Source organism: Dendropsophus ebraccatus, chromosome 1 (genome assembly GCF_027789765.1).
Source record: "Dendropsophus ebraccatus isolate aDenEbr1 chromosome 1, aDenEbr1.pat, whole genome shotgun sequence".
In the NCBI taxonomy this organism is placed as follows: domain Eukaryota; kingdom Metazoa; phylum Chordata; class Amphibia; order Anura; family Hylidae; genus Dendropsophus; species Dendropsophus ebraccatus.
The window spans coordinates 54,568,971-54,589,887 of NC_091454.1; the positions used below are offsets into that span (position 1 = coordinate 54,568,971).

Here is a 20,917-nt window from a genome sequence, read left to right on the forward strand (position 1 = left end):
TTACCTTTAGACCATGTTCACACATGGCAAAACAGTGGCTGTTCTGTGACACAGAACAGCTGCCGTCTGCTGTCTGAGATGTTTAACCCGGTCGATACTGCAGTATCAGCCGTGTGAACATCACCTAAACTTAACTGGAATGCGGGCACATTCGGGTATGCCAGCACTCCAATTAGCCATAGCACACAATGTAAAGTACAGCCGGAACCGTACTTTATATTGTCTGCACAGTCTCTTTTAGCGGCCGCACAAAATAGAAATGGTAGTTTTCTGTGTGGCTGCATGGAATCCAGGCCATAGTGTACACAGTGTGAATACACTACAGCCATCATTCCATAGGGGTTAATGCAATTGGCTGCTGTGATTAAACAACAGCCGTTGTTGCAAACCTGCAACAACAGCGTTGTTTAGTAAAAGAAAAAATAATACATTGTGTTAACTTGGCCTTAGAATTACACCTCTGTGTGATCCAGGGTAACTATGTAAAAGAATGGGCTAGGCTAAAGGTAAGAAGAACTCCAGACTTTTTGCTATCAAGCTCATTACCCTATCTACAGGCCATTTTTCTTGGCCTTTGTTTTTTAGCTTGCTTTAACTGTTTATTAGCAATTTAGAGAGAAAGACATATAGATGGGTAAAGCTGGAACCACGGCACTCCAATGGTAGTAATAAAAAAGAAGTGGTTTATCCACGTATACATAAACAGATAGATGTTAATCATTATGTAGCTGGCATTGAGGACTAATCCTTCCATATATACATCTCAATCAATACCATGTGCAGTAACCAGTTTAAGAAAATTGCCAGTCCCCCCCCCCCCCCCCCCCAAGTACAAATAAACAATAGTTGCACACAAGCAGATTTGTATACTAATGGCTTATAACAGATTAAAAGCCCATGTGCTATCCAAAACATCAAAAGCCAACTCAAGTTTTGCCTAGAACAGCCTGTTCCTGAGGATGGCCTTATACATCATAGTAACAGATTTATATAACCAAGCAATGAATTCATAAGAATATACATTATATCAATAACACAGAATAAATCATACAAACTAAAGACCTGCAGCCTCTCCTGACCTGTTTTGTTAAATATTTGTATTGCCTGTGAAATAGCAATTGTGGATCCTCTTTTCTTATACCTCTGTGTGTCGCAGTTCATCTGTTATTCTTACTAGATATGACATAATATGGCCCTCATTTGCAGAATAGATCTAGTATTGTTAATAAAGGGGTCTATGCAAGAGGGGTCCGTGGCTACAGGCAGAACTACATATGTGGCAAACTATGTAAAGTGCTGCAGAATCTGTGTGCGCTATACAAATAGAAGCATTATTATTATTATTATTATTATTATTATTATGTGAACACCTCATTCACATAGACATAGAGCAAGGAGAGAAGTGTGGGAGTGCCTGCTTCTTTCCCTGCTCATTTTAGTGATTGGTGAAGGTCTGAACACGCAGCCCTATAAAAACCTAGGACTCCCTAGGACATGTCAAAAGTTTTTTTTTATAATGACAGGTAAATAAATACATCAGTCTTTGTCAAACAAATATGTGCAATGGCTTTGATTTTATTACATTAAATAGAAAAGGAGGGTTATTATCTCATAAAAGCCTCATCCGGCATTCCGTATAAGAATGTGTAGTATTTACATTCCTCCTTATTTATCTGCTGTGATATAGTGTGTGTGTGTGTGTGTGTGGGGGGGAGGGATAACCAAATCTGCCTCCATCAAATATCTGGTGCAATCTGTGCAAGGAGAGAAAAAACAAAACAAACACTTACATGACTTACACAAAAGTTTCAGGTACTTATTAAGGGTGCCTTCACACGTAACGGATCCAGAGTGAGATCCGCTGCGGATCCCTGCCCTGTACACTCTATGGGCAGACAAACTCGCAGCGGGATAGACATCCCGCTGTGAATATGTCTGCGGCCCGCCCCCTTAACCCCACGCTGCCAGAGCGTATACTTCACCTGCTCCAGCTTGCTTCGGGGCTCCCGGTGTCTTCACGTCCCGCTCAGCCAATCAGTGCGCTGCGGCGGGGCAGATGTGCATCCCGCTGCAAGTTTGTCTGCCCATAGAGTGTACAGGGCAGTGATCCACAGCGGATTTCACTGCAAATTCACAGCGAGAAATCCGCTGCGGATCCGTTACGCGTGAAGGCACCCTAAAGGAGTTGTTGTTTGAAAAATATTTCAAATCAACTGGTCCCAACAAGTGCTAAAGATTTGTAGTTTACTTCTATTAAAAAAATCTCAAGTCTTCTAGTACTTATCAGCTGCTGTATGTCCTGCAGGAAGTGTTGTATTCTCCCAAGTCTGACACAGTGCTCTCTGCTGCCACCTCTGTCCATGTCAAGAACTGCCCAGAGAGCAGGAGCAAATCCCTATAGAAAACCTTTCCTGCTCTCTTTCCTTTCTACAAATCTCTGGCACCAGTTCTTTTAAAAGAAAAAAAAAACATTTTGGTGAACCACCCCTTTAAAACAATTTTGACTCACCAAGGATGTATGGCTTACCGGGCAAGGATGGGGGTACTAAATACATTTCAAAGAACTGAAGGGGCAAAGCCAAATTAATCTGTATTAGTGCAGTGGTCTCCATTCTGTGGTTCTCCAGCTGCAACTCCCTGCATGCCCTTGGTTAAATGTATTGCTAAAAAATAAAATGTTCATAAGCACAATAACCTTCCGAGCCATTGTATTTACACTACTTTACTCCCATCTTCATTAGTATTGCATTAAGCAATGTATCACAAGAGTGTAAACATGTGTTGGCTCAAAGGCCTCATACAATTAGTTACCTCACTCCAAACATCTTGTTCTATGCGCTGCTTCTAGGACACTCGGTTTTCGGTTTATTTGTCAATTAATGTTTTGTTTGTTGCTAAGAGATGCAGTTATTATACAGGAAGCGGGGAGTGCAGGCACAGACTTCCTTTGCATTAACACCCTATACTGCTATTACTAAGACATTCAGTCTGAACTTCAGGTCACCAATGAGAAAACATGCGTTCCAAAAAAAGAAATGGGAATTTCCATGTAGATTTATTATGAAATAACTGGGTGTTATCCATCCAGAGATAATCATTACTAAGAATCCAGAAAGGAAAAAAATAATAGAAAAAAAACCTAAATAAGGCAAAATCAGAAGTGTACTACATACATATATGTAAATGAGAACAAATGTGCTGTTTTTAGTAACTTACATCACTGTACTATTTTCTTCCCCATGGATCTAAGCACTTCCTGTTTTCTTCTCTTTCTTCTGCTATGCAACAGTGTAGACACTTATCTACGACCCCCCTCGCTTTCATGTGAATGCCAGTTCTAATGGGACAAATCAGGTGACTGCAATTGAACTGAGCATGAGTGACCCAACCTAGTGGATTCCTGGCCGGCCAGGAATCAAGGGTAACAGGTTATCGAAACAAAGCAGGCACATGGGGATAAGTGAGTATATATCTCTCAAATGATACATTTTAAGAATTGCTTGTACATTTGAAAAAGTGCATCAGTACAGACCTAGGTTTCTTCATGACACAACCCCTTTAAGGTAGGGTTAGGAGAGAAAAAGGACATGGTCGCTCATACACATGCTATACATTAATTTACTGGCCCATACCACCCAACAGACACAGCACAGCTTAAGGCCCTATTCCACGGAACGATTATCGCTCATAAACTTGCTCCAACGACGGCTCGTTAGCGATCGCTAAACAATTTTTTTTTTGCGAACGATAACACATAACACACGTGAGAACGAATATTTTGCAGTCGTTACATGGCCGTTTAAAACGTTCCCTGCGGTGATCATGACCATACGACACACCTACTTTTTTCAAACCTTTTTACGAACAACTGAAAGATATCTAATTTTACGAACCGATTAGCGAATCATTTTTCAAAGACCAACGATGTTTTTTCGACATGCTCAAAAACAATTTTAAACGACAATATAATGATTTCACCTTTGTCATTCGCTCGTTTACACCAATTCCGCGAAGCGGTTATCGTTAATGAGCGGTCGTTGGAGCGAGTTTATGAACAATAATCGTTCCGTGGAATAGGGCCTTTAGTCGTCTATTCACCCTGGTGTGGTGCAGTGTGGTGGCCATTGTTGCTGCTGTGCTGTTTCTGTGGAGTGGTATAACTGAGTGCTAGGAGGCTTAGTCTTGCTGTGATGGGGTTGTTAGACCAGTGGGTTGCTCCCTTTAAGAGCACTGGTGTTGTGGTGTGAGTAGTCACCACTATGCCATTTAGGTTAAAGAGGATGTACCACCAGGTACATACTCTTTAATCTGAACCGACGGATCGAACTGCACCGTCACGGGGAAGGCGGTGACGCGGTCCGTTTTTCGGACCATGGCGCGTTTCTCGTGCACTGCGCCGTTCTATGCACCGGAACCGACCGGTACTCAAGCACTGGAGGTAGGCTGGCCCGCCCCCAGTGGGAGGGAATTCCCTCCCCTGTATGACGCAACTCTATTAGAATGAATGGAGCCGCGTCATAGCGGCTGGGAACCGGCTTCCCCATGATGGCGCCATTCAATCCGTCGGTTCAGATTAAAGAGGATGTAACTGGTGGTACATCCTCTTTAAAGGGGTTGGCCACTTTATAGTAAAATCGCTCAGTGTATAGTATTAGTAACTGTACTCACTGTATATACTGACAGTAGGTCCCTGTGTACCTCATAAGAGCTAATATCAGACTCCCCTCCTCCAGGCTGAGCTGCCCTGCTCTGTGGTGTCTTGGTCCATAAGATTGCTGACATGGAGGAGCATGTGACCAGGCCCCGCCCCCCAGTGTCCACCACTGAGCCTGTATATGCCTATGGAGGACAGAGGGGACAGGGCCTGGTCACATGCTCCTCCATGTCAGCCATTTTATGGACAGAAACAAAACAGAGCAGGGCAGCCCAGCCTGGTGAAGGGGAGTCTGATTTTAGCTCTATGAGGTACACGGGAGCTGCTGTCAGTATATCCAGTGAGTACACTTACTAATACTTTGTACTGACCTATTTAACTATAAAGTGGCCAACCCCTTTAAGGACCCACAAAAATCAAGTGAGTGGACTTATACACTTTGATCATAATGTATGCAAGCTCCTGATGTTTTGTTAGAAACAAAGGTTTCCATGTGCAAACTTACAGAAGACAGTCTTTAAATTTGCTACATGAACATTGTCTACTCTAAGTTTAGACCAATCTTTAGTTGACTTTAAGGCTATGTTCCCACGCCATCTTTTTTTTTTTTTTTGCCTGTTTGATGGCCATCTTTTAGAATGGCTGTTATTTTGAGGCCAAATAATGGCTTAATTCTTTAGAAGTTTTTATTGTTTTAATCATTTTTTCCGGATATTTATTTTTACTTATTTTTTTTTATGCTAGGGTCCTTTTAGACAGAGAGACCCATGCTCAATCCTGTCTACTAGATTGGTGTTTGTTTAAAGAGCCCTTTACACATTTTATGTATTATGTGGGTAGGGCTGGATCATTCATGTGAACCTTTTCTTCCGTTATTATTGGCAGCACATCCTGTTTACACGGCGAGACATGCAGCCAATAAACTCAGATTTTCGACCCCCATAACAGATGCCAACAATAAAGCGTTTGATCATTTTTTGGCTGATCTCTGGGTCTATACAGGGTAATAGTGTCCCATGTGCCTGATAATCACTCTGGTAATAGGGCCTTTAGATACAGCGAGATCTGACAGCAAAAACTCTAGTGAAAAGAGAGGCAGGTATTAGCCGCAGAATTAGGCTGCATTGTTTTACATGTAAAACACGTCAAAGGATTTGCTGCAAGTCACTTGTGTGATGGAATCAATGACTTAGATACACCAACAATAATCCCAGCATCCTCTCTGAAAACAATTATTTCCTAATACCATCAATCCACAATCATAAACCATAGTAAATCCTCCCTGATTCTTACAAGTAATATATACAAGGAGGAATTAACTATATTCTGCCATCAGTGCTTAGCTTCATTCCTTACGTTCTGCGTAATCATGTTAGGGAGGAAATTGCAGGATATTCCCCTCCATGTAAAGTGAGGAAGTATTGTGAGGTAAAGATGATTACACGTGACAAAAGGTCATGTGCACAATAAGATCTAATGTATAAATGGCTCCCTTATGGAGTGCGGTTACCTTGTTATTTCACATTTGTGCATCATGTAAAGCAATAAAGGGTTAGGAAGACATTAAACTGCTTTAGAAAGCAGATATCTGTGGAATAAGTGTAAGACGCCACTTAATATGTCTCTGACAGTTACTTCATACCGGCCTCTTGGCTTGATATACCTCTGGTGGGGGTGGGGGGACATTATTCTTATTAAAGCCCTTCTGGCAGTTTTGATACATGTTTTATTATGTCTGTAGCTGATCCATTTGGTGCATAGTTTCTTTGGTTTTAAGTTGTTTATGTCTATGGACACCTGGAGTTTTATTTTTCAGGCTCTTTATATAAAGCGTGCAATGACTGCAGTTTATTTTTCCTGCTTAGTAACTCCAAAACTTCACTTTTACAGACGGACTGGATACAGTTTCAGTTATGTTGTGCAGCAAGAACCAACGTTCTGACAAAGCAATTGTAAAGTCTAAAAGTAGAAACAGGAGTTTTCCCTTAAAAATTTCCTTTTTATTGCAGACCCAAGACATTAGTGGAAAAAGCTTGTTCAGAGAAATCTGTCATTTTGGACACCTGACCGTCACACCTACAGTTGTGGTCACCATAATTCTTGATATTTATTATACTTTTACAAAATAAAAACAGTTTTATAGAAAAAATTATTTTGCTTTATTTTTTTACGCTGACCTTTTTGGTACTTTATTTTTAGCACCCCAGGGAGAATTTACAATGCAATCTACTGTTTGTTGTATAATGCTTTGATACTCAGTATACCAAAGCATTATTGCCTTTCAGTGTTACACTAGCAGGCAAGGTATTGGGTCATGCCAATGTATTGGAGACACAACCAAGGCAGAAATGGAGGCCTTTGTTAGGTACCCAGCTGCCATGGCAACCATCAGCAAAGGAAGGTAAATGTGAAACCATTTAAATGCCAGGGTCACTATTACTGCCATGGCCAATACCACAATAGGATCTCATCTTAAACTGTTAATTGGTTAAGGAAACCTTATCTGGTCGAAGAGGGCATCAAAATGGTTGAAGACCAATATAACTCACATCAAGTAAAACAGGTAGGCACAGGGCATACGTAACTGTCTTCATCTTATTCTTTAACTATATACAAATACATAATGACGAAGTGCTCCTATTACATTTGGAATTGAAGCACACAAGTGCCAACCAACATAGAGACTATCATTTCCAGTGAATGAGAACATCTGCGATTCCCACTTAAGAGATGTGGAGTACTTCATGCCTCCACATCTGGAACAAATTGGAAAGCTTCTATGTTGTGGAGCGAAAAGAAATTAAATAATTTAGAATCACTTTGTGTTTTTATTCTGCTTCAGGTCCTTTGCTACGTTAGCCTAAACCACTAGATGAATATGTCTCATTACACTAATCGCACCCAAGCTGGATTCATAACATTGTAGCACACAGTCCATTATAATGCACAGGCCCACTTCCTTGTACACACCGGCGCAGATTTATGGAAACTATTACAGGGAATATACTTGGACAGTCAAGAGGACTTATTGAGGCAAAGGGCAGATCTATATGAAGTGGCTGGTGTAGCTCCATAGGAAAAGCTCAGGCAAGTCATGTTGTGGCAGAGAAAAGCCTAAATGAGGCTCGCAGCAGCGGCATTCAGATCAGATAGGGGAAAGATGATTTTCAATTTGACCAAAACCTCTCAGTCGACCTGGAGAAAATCACACGGCCCACCACCCCCAATACAGAATTGCTGAGAAGAGAATAGGAGTAATATTCTGCAGTGCTCAAGTGTTTAGTTTTAGAAATGGTGAACTGCAACAACCAAACCCCTTACACATTTTAACTGGAAACACAATGCTATTAGGATCACTTAAGAAGGGAAATAAAGTCGTGTACTTAACAATTAAATCTTGTCTTTTAGCTTATGGTACATACAAAACAACAGTGGCAGATTATAAAGTGGGCGGTTTTTGGGCCCTACAAACCGCCCACATTAAAGGATGAAAGAAAACAGAAAACAACTAACCAGCAACACGCTCCCCCATTGCTGCAGCTGTCCTGATGCACGCTGTCCTCTTCTGTCTTCCATCACAGGCAACATCTGTTACAGATGCTGCCTGCCCAGGAAATGCTGCCCACCTGTCAGAGCTCCATCAATTGCACAGCACTGACAGGCAGGCCAGACTTCTGGCGCAGGCAGTGTCTGTAACACGCACTGCCTATGCCATAAGAGAACAGGGCAGAGCAGCACTGGAAGACCCGCTGCGACGGAGGAGTGCGTGGGAGGTGAGATTTGTTTTTAGTGTGCAAGAGGGGGGGTCTACACTAGGGGCCAACTTCTAAAGGGGAACTACACTGGGGGCTATATACTGATGGGGGGACTACATTGTATCATTATTGCTAATCTCACTGCATGATGTGCAAAGATGTGCATATTGCAGGACAATGTTGGCAATGCAGCCATGATTACCTTTAAAATAAGTTAATATACTTTGGCATTTTAATTTGATTAAATGTTCTCTGTATAACAAATACAGAAGTGCTGATGCCACGAAATTCTTAAGTAAAAGCCAGTCCATGTGTACTAAGAAAAGTACAGTACCTCTAGCTTCTAGATGAAATTAAGATACTGAGACTCTCTAGTGAAAGAATATTTTATTAATTCAAGATTTCTGCATATCTATCTATCTATCTATCTATCTATCTATCTATCTGAATAATAACAGGGCTGAAAGCCTATTCCCGTATGACAGTCACTATGCCCTTGTTACCATATAAGTCTATGTTCACACAGTTTTTTGAAGCTCATTTTGAACCCCATTTTTAGTCTAAAAATGTTATACTTTTTAAAATTATCTTTAAACATTTGGTAATTTTTTGGCTGTATTTAAAGCAAAAGCTATTGCCCAAAATAATGTCTGCTTGGAACGGGGATTATGCAAAAAAATAACTAAATGAACAAAAAGACTAATTACAGTGAATATAAAAAAAATCTACACACCCCTTTCAAAATGCCATTTTTTTGGCACATAAAAAAACAGACCAAGAAGAATTATCTCAGAACTTTTTCCCCTTTAGGGTGGGCTCACACATACCAGAATTGCAGCGGATCTTACGCTCCGAGCATCGCAGAGAGACATGCTGCAATTCCTGACACTGTCAGTTTAAAAAGGCCTACAAACACACAGCGGAATTTTCATTCCATTTCCAGTATGTAAAGCTACATACCCCTTGACCCGCCGTGGCCCGTTGAATACTTTACCCGTCCACTCTCCAGCCTGCTTCTGTGGCTCCCGACTCCCTGACATCCCGCTCAGCCAATCTGTGGTTGTGGTGGAACAGCACACTGATTGGCTGAGCAGGACATCAGGGAACTACTGTTCTTATTGTGCTATCTGTTTTATCCCAGCTCAGTCATATTCACACATTTTATTACTGCCGCCCAGTCATGTGAACTCTGATCAGTCATCATCTTGACTTTTTGGTTTCAAACTTTAATCTCTTCCTTTCAAATGTGATATAAATATTAGCACAGTATCAAAAGGGCAGTTAGAGTCAGTATCATCTCAGGGAGGACATAATCCTTATACAATGGGCCATTAGTCTATGAATATAGTATTAGGACAATAAAAACAATAACAATAGTATAATAAAAATAACAATAATAATAATACAAACCTGCTCTAACACTCCAGTACCAAAACGAGGAGACTTACACTTACAGGAAACATGTGCTGCATAGCGGGGAACAGAAAATAGGGATAAACAACATGCTAGTTAACTTTTTACAGCAGGACCTTGCCTGTGTTAATTGAAATACCATAAAAAGTCTAGGAAATCAGCCAGGAAAATCTGATCTAGGGTATCAAAAAGGTTCACTAATATAGAATGTAACCTATTGGGAATCTGCCTCATAATATACATTGCAATCAGTCATTTCCTTTTATTACGGAATGAAATGAATAGGAAGTGCACAATGAGGAGTGTTTGATGTGATATACATTGAGATGAAGTCGGATATAATTTATGGGATTTTATTTGCCAGTTTTAAACTGAAGGATGTGCCAAATTTATTAAGGGGCATTAAAAAAGAAATCTTCACATGATATGAGCCAAACATGCTAGCCGCACTCCTTCCCAGTTATGCCCAGAAGAGTCGCAAATTACTGCACAAATATGGAGAGAGCCATACTTTGAGAATTTTTGGATCATATAGTATATGTATTCTTATATAAAAACACCCAATAAAACATATCATATGTAAGGTTCTCTTGCATGGGCTTTACACCAAAACTAGGGTGGGTCCAAAAAGATAATGTTATACTTTCCTCAGACATCTGCCTTAAAGTCCAATCCTGGTTTTAACTTGAATGCAAAAACTGTACAGTGATTACACGGAATCAGCAGAAGTAATACACTGTATTCACAAATCTGTTTTTATATGTAGACTACTTATACTGTACATGTAATACAACCCCCAGGATATGTCAGTATTGTACAACCAGTATGTGATCGGAGCTGGGCCATGCCCATAACTGGCAAAATTTGAAGGGGCTGCCATTAACATAATGCCTTGCTTAAAGGACAACTCCTGCGTTCCCCCCCCCCTGTAACTAACACACATTACAAAGTTATATAAAAGTAAGTAAAAAAAACTATACTTACACATTTACTGTCAACCCCATCCTCTTCTCCCGCCACCATTTTGTGACAATGTAGTCACAAGTGGGGGCAGGCCTGGTCTTTCTCTGCTTTTGCGTCTTCCTTTAGGGTGCCTTCACACGTAACGGATCCGCAGCGGATTTCACGGATTTCCTAAGATAGCACATACTCACATCCCGCTGTGAGTATGTGAGTTAACCCCCCGCCGCCCGCAGTCGAGAGCATACATTACCTGCTCGGTGACGCGGCTGCATGTGAGGCTCCCGGCTCCGGTCCTGTTCAGCCAATCAGTGCCCGCAGCAGGTGGCGGGGCTGCAGGCAGCGGGGGATTAACTCACATACTCACAGAGGGACATCCGTTACTAGTGAAGGCCCCTTAGAATGAATGGGAGGGAAAGGGCCGCCAGTGTGCATGCGCACCAGCAGCCTTTTCATTGGCTGGAATGCATAACATGGCATCCAGCTTGCTCAGCTCTGATTGGCTGAGCAAGCTGGAAGCCATGTGATGCGATCCAGCCAATGAAAAGGCCTTTTCGCTGTCGTTCATGCCATGGGAACCCGGAAATAAAGAAAATCTGAAGATGCGGACGGGGCTGAGAGGGACCGCGGCCAGCGGGATTTTCAAATGGCGATCGACTCGAGGGATGGTGAGTATAGGATCTGTGTCCTGACGCCGGAGTTGTCCTTTAAAGGATCAGGCAGCCGGCAGGGGCAGGGGGGTAACTGATTACAAGTACTGACTTACATACCTCCATGCCTGCAGGAAGGCATTTTCCCCCCTGAGTTGCGATGGCATCATGACTCGGGGGTAAAGGCCTGTCCCAGCTCATGGACTGCCCACTCAGCCAATCAGTGACTGGAGTGGCATCCCACACTATTCACTGACTGGCTGAGTGGCCAGTCCATCAGCCGAGTCATGACGTGTCAGTAACAGAGATCCAGTCCTCTCAATCCCTGCCGGAACGGAGGGAGGTAAGTAATTGTAATCAATTTCCCCGCTGCCCCTGCCGGGTTTTACACAAAGCACTTTCCCCTTTTGACTAATTCTTACATTTATACCAGTTACATTCATTTGTAGCCCATGGTCCTGTAAACTGCTATAAGACAGACCCTTACCCCCATGGAATCTGCTAATGCTAAGAATATGATGGACTTATTGTAGCAGGTCAGTCAGAGTCCAGGAGTGGACTTTAATAAAGCTCATATTGGACACTTGCTCATTTAGTACATCTAGGTCTGAGCAATGGCAATGAACTATATTTGTTGCTGTATTTGATAAATGTGCCAATTTATAGTTTGAGTTTTATGGAATGACTCCCAACAAGTTCTACTCCTGCCAGTGCCATCACAATTCTCTTCCTGTTATCTGTGGTCACATTCATGCCGTCACGTGGCATAGATGCTTGGCTGCATTGCCCTGGCCTAGAACAATTGCACATATGTTTATGTTTCCATTCTAGTTTTGATACTCCGATGGAGTAGGAAACAATTGTGCACATTGTTAGGAAGCTGTAAAAGGCAACAGCAACAATTAAATATCCTGTTTTCCCTAAGGATATACTGTACATTGTTCTTCCTTTGTTTCTATAGAACCAGATGCATGTTATTTCACAAAATGTCTCCTAAACAGCCAAATGTCTCACAGTATAATTCACATAATATCAAAACTTCATAAATGAGCCATGCATGTCATAGAGAATGCTTTGCAGACAATAGCACATCAGTGTGGACGCTCCTGTAGTTCTTTTAACATGTACTGCTAGATTAGCTAAGGACTGAATGATCTAACAGTACACAAGCCCATTGCTTTTCCTCTAGGCACATATGTAAGCCATTCTGGAATATTACATTCCTGCTGTCTATTACAATATGAAACTGTAAAAGTGTCATGTAAAATCACGAGTTCTGATGATGATGAGAGAAAGAAACATTTGTGGCTCTTATAAAGTTCCTTTTTAAAGTCTTGTAAAATATCTTAAAGAAAGCATATCCTATCACTTAAAGGAAAAATACCAGACGTGTTATAAAAAATCCATTTGGTGTGCAAAAAAGTTGTTTAACAGTCGGGAAATTTAACAGTGTTTGACTCTGTGAATGTAAGTGCAGCCCTGGCCGCATGCTTATCGAGACGTCTAAAAGGCACTGAGCTGCAGACACGGGCAGATAGGTGATAGGGAGATAAAACACATGATGCTTTTGTCTTTGCTGATGGCCATTTGCAGAGTTATAAAATTGCATCTTTCCTGTAAGCTGAAGTGGCACAGAAGTGATTCTGAGCCACAACATGCATGCCTTCTATCCATTTCTTGAGTAATTGACATAGAGGGCTGGAGGCTCAGCCTCTTATGTCAATCAGTTAACACAGGGAGGGTGTAGGAGGAAAGAGATGTGCATGCTGTGGCTCAGCATCAATTCTGTGCTACTTTAGCTTCAGGAAAGATGCAATTTTATAATTCTGCAAATGGCCATCAGCAAAGACAAAGGCATCATTGGTTTTATCCTCCTATGACCTATCTGCCTGTGTCTGCAGCTCTGTACCTGCCACAGACCTGACAGATCTCCTTTAAAGTTCACAGACGATATGATATCCCAAAGGGAGAATATAGGTAGAATATATATATATATATATATATATATATATATATATATATATATATACAAACAGTGGTACCTTGGTTTAAGAGTAACTTGGTTTAAGAGCGTTTTGGTTTAAGAGCTCACAGTTATTCAAAATTGTGACTTGGTTTAAGAGCATTGCTTTGGTTTAAGAGCATGGTCTGCATAGCGGGGTCTACAGCACTGTACTCTGACTCAGGAAGTCTTCCTCACCTTCCAAATCATAGCAGATCCACTTCAGGCTGGAGCTTGTATCAGGGGACAGGACTGTGGAGGTAATCTCTTCATAGCTGTAACCCCTCGCTCCCTGGACAGAGAGTGCTGCTATACTGTGCCCACACCTGCCCTGCTCTTTCCTTTATGCTCCCTGCAGTCTCTGTCAGCCCTTGTGTTTCCCATCCTCTCCATTCCTGTACAGTAACTTATAATATTACACATTCTGCTGTTTCTGAATTTTTTTTTAATCTGTTTTACATGTTAATGGGAATAATAAATCATTATTTTTGGGGTGTGGAACCAATTGTCTGCATATAAGTGATTTCTTATGGGAAAATTTGCTTTGGTTTAAGAGTGGATTTGGATTACAAGCACGGTCCCGAAATGAATTATGCTCGTAATCCAAGGTACCACTGTATTTATATTTACCCCCTGATAATTAAGTCCCAGTCTATTTACTCACAATTTAGTAATATATATATATATATATATATATATATATATATATATAATTTATTTATTTTTTTCTCTAATGTTTTTAAAGTTAAAGTATACTTTATGGATTATAAGTATTACATAAAAAGTAGATCCACTTCAAAATAAAAAAAAACAGTACAAAGTAAACATGAGTCAGCGCTTCCCTCGGACTGACCCTGTGGTCTGGTAAAAAGCCAAACGCTGTCTACTAGCTCGAAGCTAATACTGTTGTGTCTAAACCTAGAGTTAACCTTTAATGTTGCTCTTCCTTATAAACGCTGGAGATTTGCATGAGGATATGTTTGAATTAGCAATGTCCCATCCACCATACTTACATGTAAAAAAAAAACACAGCAAAAAGGTATTCCATTGTATACAGCAGTATACCTATAGAGCTGAAATCTATATGTGCCTAGGTCTGGGCTGTAGTATATGTGGGACAGACTAGCGAAGAAGTCCACATCTGTAGTCACAAGCAGACAGAGTTTGGTCTGTTTAACTGTATGCTGCAGTATACAGGGAAATACCTCTGCTGGTTTTCACCAGAATAGAAATTCCTTATGGGAGCAAACTCTATTAGAAAATGATTTGCTGTGGGAAAAAATTTGAATTTTCCCAGAACATTATCTTTCCTCTACAAAATTTTGCAGTAGACGCTTATACATCCAGGCATCAGTAAAACACATATTCTTCCATTTAAATTATTAAAATGTGATTTATTACTCCAGAGATGATGTTTCTACTGTACTCCAAAGTCCACTGACTGTGCACTTTATACCCATCTAGATGCATGGTGATCTACTATGTGCAGCTGTTCCACCATGTAGGCCATTTCATGAAGCTCCAAGGTTTTTGTGCAGGGTTAGGCCATGTTCCCACTGTGTATAACACTGGCTGTTTTGTGACCCGGTCGCAGTTCTGACCGGATGATCTTCCTTTCTGGTGAATTCGGATGCATCCCAATTCACAGCTGCACACAATGGAGCGTGCTGCCGAAACCATTGTGTGAACTGACATGTCAGTTTTTCGTGCGGCCGGATGAAATCCCAGCCGAAGCGTATACTGTGTGTATACGCTCCCGCCAGGATTCCATTCCTTCAAATTTACCGTATGTTTAGCATAAATCACGCCCATTGTTGCAAATTGCAACAACGGCCATTATTTATGCTAAACATACGTTGTGTGAACATAGCCTTAGTCTGGAACTCTGTACACATAAGGGGTTTGGCAACCTCTCTCTCTGAGTGTGAGTGATATAACACTTCATGGCTCAGCTGTTGTTTTCCTTAGATACTTCCACTTCACAATATTAGCACTTATAGTTCACAAGGGCAGATATAGCAGATCAGGAAGTTCATGAACTACTAAATAGTCACTGAGCAGGAAACGTGTAATACTACCAGTGCTTGTCTATAGGGTTTCCCAGCTGTGGGCTTGATTTTTTGCATCTGCTACCCTATAGCTACGTTCCCACTATGGGAATGTGCCATCCTAAATCGGGGAAAGGCGGTCATCTATTCACAATGGCTGCCGATAATAATGATCATTATCTGTAGCACGGCCTCCTTTTTCTGCTACGATGCCGTAGTGGTGCTGAGACACCTAAACTCAATATTCAGGGGTGTTCACTATTGCCCATATAGTGTATAGTATAGTCTATATATATCTGCATGTGTTCCGAGGTATGGTACATGATGAGAAACAGTCATGTTAGCAGCTCACACATGCTTAATCTGCTACAGATTTTATGTTTCAGATTTCATCTATATAGCTAAAATCCACAGCAGAAAATCCACAGTGTAAAATCTGCAGCAGATTAAGTATATGTGACCCAGGAGCATAGCTAATGACTCATGGGCGTCTTTTCCTGAAAGACAGCCATCATTTTAAAGAGACTCTGTCAGTAGGTTTATGCTGTCCTATATCAGAGTAGCATAATCTAGTGACAGAGAAGCTGAACAGAATGATGTATCACTTACATTGTGCAGCTGCTTCAGAGATATCCTCCTAAATAATATGGATAATGAGTATTCCTCTCCATTATGTGCATGAGCCCAATAGGCCCAGGATATTCATGAGCAGCAGAAAACTTGGGCCACCAGATGCTGGTTGGCAGTTATCTATCTTGCAGTGTATAGGCTGTAAACTATCAACCTGCAGCTGGGGGTGGGGGGGGAGGCGGCGTGGCAAGAATCTTATTCTCCTGCATATAAGGAGAATGGCTGAACAAAATGATGTAAGTAATACACCAATCTGTTCAGCATTTCTGCCACTAGTTTATGCTGCTCTCATTTAAGATGGTAATTTCAACTTCATCAGCCACCTCAAATTCTGAGCAAACAGGTTGAGACGAACCTAAACGTTTGGTAGGTTCGCGCATCCATTCTAATGGGCCCTAATGCAAATGCCATCAACCCAACCCCCACAAACAGCAGTATTACCAGATATGACAAAACCTTGCATATGATATGACTAACAGTCATCAATTTAGGTGTTCTTTTTTATTTATTTTTAATGCTTTTTATCATGCAAAATAAATTAAATTACATTTTAATAGTTCAGCCAATTTTGCTCACACCAACCATCAAGATGGACCTGCTACAGAAATCTATGTTAGGCTATCTGCCTGTATTCCAATTAAAAAGTGATGTTAACTTGGTACCAGCCATGTTAAACATCTCAGACAGCGGCCGTTGTGTGACAAGACTGTGTCACAGAACAGCTGCTGTTTTGCCATGTGTGAACATGGCCATAGTGTGCATATCTGAAATGTACCCAGTGGTTGCACTAATCATCAAAGCCAATAAAATAAGTATATCACTCACTTGTCAACTGGTCAGATCACTAGGACAATATTATATATAATTATATATTATGTCTGGGCACAGAACAACATAGAATGAACCTGTGTCCACTGTATAGAATAGGTCGGTCAGCATCCCAGTGACTAGCTTAATGCAGTGTTTTATATGGCAATGCATACGATTTTTAACAGACACAATCCATGAGCTACAGTTTATAGTGTTACTATCATATTCACAAAACCTACAATATGTCATAAAGGCACAAGGAAAGTTTCGATCGGTCAGGGTTCAAACCCCTACTGTTTGGTAAAATGGGAAAAGTGGCTTTGTCTTGTTGGTTCTAGTGATTGGTGGGGTCTGAACACCCAGAACACAACTGATCAAAACTTTTTGTCATGTTAAATGTTTTGTGAAATGATAGTATTTCTTTAGGGTGTGTTGACCATCAGATATCCCTTCATCGATTAGAGTAAGGGCCCTATTACACGGGACGATTATCATGCCAAAAACCATTATATCGTTCAAATTTAAATTATACTTGTTCTGTGTAATTAAAGGCAACGATTGTACATTTGTTCGTGTGTCGTTGATTTAAATCTGAACCTTAACTTAGCGTTAATCGTTCGCTAATCGTTCAGTGTAATTGCACATTTTTCATTGTTTTGCTGGGATCACAAGGAATAAACGATCATAGTAACGATCGCAATTATAATCGTAGTAACGATCGTAGCTAACGACCATCATTCTGTGTAATATGATGAACGATGTTAGGTTAACGATAAACAATCTCGTTTGTGATAGTTTATTGTTAGTCGTTCATCGTTAAAAATCGTTCCGTGTAATAGGACCCTACTGGTTTCAGTGAAGCTAAATCAGAAATGTTTCCATGAGATGTAATATCTCTAACAGACACTAACTTTACAGCAGCGATTCACACAACACTCCATCTTATGTAAGGGAAAGACTGATGGTGTCACCTCGTCCATCTGTCAGCTCTCTGGAATGTTCCATCCTAACCACAAGTTATGGGGGCGGACAAGTCCTATTTTTCAACCATATTTATGTTGTAAGACAAAAAGTACTTTGAAACTATTTAGTAGTAATAGCTCTTAAAGTCTCTGTGATCGGGAGATCATGTTAAAGTTTTTTTTCTTCATTGCTAAGAAGACACTGTGGTCATATCTGACTAAATATCTCAATTGTACTCTCAGGGTATGTTCACACTGAGCAAATTTGACGGAGAGCTCCGCCAAAGAATCCCGCATACCTCATTGTCAAACAGTGTGTCTATGGGATGGCTCGTGCGCCTCCGCTCACCGCTCAAAGTGTTGACTCATCAATTATTTTAGAAGAGAGCCGCGGAGAGCAGAAGTGCACAAGCCCTCCCATAGGCACACAAATTCCGCCGAATTTGCTCAGAGTGAACATACCCTAAAGGGGACATTTATGATCTGGCATATCTGCAATTTCCTGCCACAGAGGGGCCAGATGCACTTGTAAATTTTCACATGGGGCCCCTCTACATCAGAGGGAAGGGGGGGCAGTGCCCCTAAGTGCATAGAACAGGGCACTTAATAGGGTTTTATGAGATTCTGAGGAATTGGTGTTGCAATAAGAGAAAACTGTCTGTAAAAATGTGACTAGCAGAGGGAGATCTCAGATGAGTTTTAGTGTTCTTTGCTCCAGTTCTCTGTGTACTATACAGAGGCGTGACATCAAGTCACATGACATGACAATTTCACACATGGTATGCTAAATGCAGCATGTTGAGCAGCCGGTGGACAGAGGGAGCTGGTGCTCATGCATATTGGGGACTACTGAGCATTTGCACATAATGGAGACGACAAGTGTCAGGTGCTTAGAGTCCTTGTTATTCAGGATCATATCTACAGATTAACTGAACAGAACAATGTCAATGATACATTCTGTTACGCTTCTCTGTAACTACTTTATCAACCTACTGACAGAGTCTCTTTAAATTAAATTTGGGCCATACTGTTTTATGGATATGCACTCATTTGTCAGGTGAATATATAGGTTTCAACGCTCCTAAAAGTAATCAATGCCACAAAGTTCTAGAGTGGACCCAGACCTGGTTGGTTCCATTCCCAACCTGGCACCAAAAACAGAAGTGAGTCCAACAGAAATGAAAAGTACATGTCCTCCCTTTATATTTACCATTTCATTTCAATCCACTTCTAGTTTTGGCACTAAAACTGCAGTTGCAATTTTCAAAAAATGCTATGTGTTATTCCAGCCTTATTGACCATGTTTTGACACCTGTTTACCCAAATGGTAATAGCTTATGGATAGCCCATAAAAAGGCTAAGAATGTGTTCAAACGCTGTAAAATATAGGTAATATAGGGTCATCATTTTATAGAAAAAATATGGCCGTGTTTTAAATATAATAATAATATAATCACCATTGAAGTCAATGGGAAATTGACTAGCACTGAATTACAGCTGTCCAAATAATGAATATTCTCATTATTTACCGGATTTTTTTTTTTATCTGTTCACACACTGTTTTGTTCTTACTCAGAACTACAGCTGTATTTTACCTTTATTTTATGGTGCGTGAACCTAGCCTAAACATACAATGAAAAAATGAAAAAAAAAATTGCAAAAAATGACTGAAAATACAGTGTAAATTCAGATTTTTTTTGGACTCTTCCGAAACTTTTATTCTTATTTGTATAGTGGGCCTTGCACATAAGAAATTATGGAAAGTGGAAAGAATTAGCTTCTAGCATCTATAAAAAAAGAGATCATGTAAAATACAACATGCTAGACATACAGACCTGTTTAGGGAAAGTGTCAGATGGCTTGAACAGGCCTTAATCTTGTTTTGTGCCTGTAGATGAGTCATGTTTTCTGTTTTCTCCCCATTGATTTCCAGAATAACATCCCCTGGGCATAGGTTAGCCAGAGCAGCCTTGCTTCCGGGATTAATCTGTACAGGAAGAGGAACAATAGGTGCATGGTGTTATAATCCTATATAAATATATAGATAATGGAAACACATGTAGAATTGTTGTAGACATATAAGAGTTGTGCTTGTAAAAGGTGATCTCTTCATATCCGAGAAACTTGTACAGCTGTGGCCCTCACGTGTACTACAATTGGAGAATAGGTTTTATAGTAACATTCTGGATTACCGATTTCCTGGGAAAGCCATAAAGTTGTAAGCACAAAAGATGAAATGTAAAAATAAAATTCTAAAAGTATATAACTAACTATAAGTAGCCAGCCTACTGGAAAAATCTTATTATTTGTAGTTGTACAAATTTTGAAGACATAAGAATTAATGCTTGATAGGCAGCCTAAGTGCTGAGCTTTGTATATAGTGCTACAAAAACATGGCCACTTTTCCCCCTCTCTTGTCTCCAGTTCAGGTGTGGTTTGCAACATATAGTTAATAAGGTTGAAAAAAGTTACGAGTCTATCAATTTTAACCTATAGAAACCCTACTGTCAATCAGAAAAATCCCTGGATTAACATCCTATGACATGAAATCTAGCGTCCACACCTTGTAAAATTTTATTTTTGAAGAAAAGCATCCAGACATCCCTTGAACTTATTTAATGAATCAGCCATGACAACATTATGTGGCAGCAAGTTCCATAGTCTCGCTGCTTTAACAGTAAAGAATTTGCATCTATGCTGGTGGTGAAACCTTCGTTCCTCTAGACGTAGAGGATGCCCCCTTGCCATGGTTACAGGCCTAGGTGTAAACAGATCACTAGAAATATTTCTGTACTGTCCATTCATGTATTTGTACATTGTACATCAGATTGCCCCTCATCTGTTTTTTAAACTTAATAACCCCAAGCTTGATAACCTGTCTTGGTACTGTAACCCACCCATTCCCGTAATAAGCTTGGCCACCCTCCTCTGCACCCGCTCCAGTTTAGGGGTGTTCTTCTTATATACAGGTACACTGTACACAGTATTCCATATGCGGTCTGACCAGTGATTTATAAAGAGGCAAAACTATGT

At 40.6% G+C, this 20,917-nt stretch overlaps 1 protein-coding gene across 1 annotated transcript in view; it reads right to left on the reverse strand.

Annotated features, from left to right (window-relative positions):
- Positions 1 to 20,917, reverse strand: part of PDLIM4 (PDZ and LIM domain 4) — a 124,514-nt gene that overhangs the window by 62,953 nt on the left and 40,644 nt on the right. Inside the window, exon 2 of the mRNA XM_069970980.1 lies at positions 19,720 to 19,871. Coding sequence (XP_069827081.1) covers positions 19,720 to 19,871 — 152 coding nt within the window. The remainder of the gene's footprint in view (positions 1 to 19,719; positions 19,872 to 20,917) is intronic.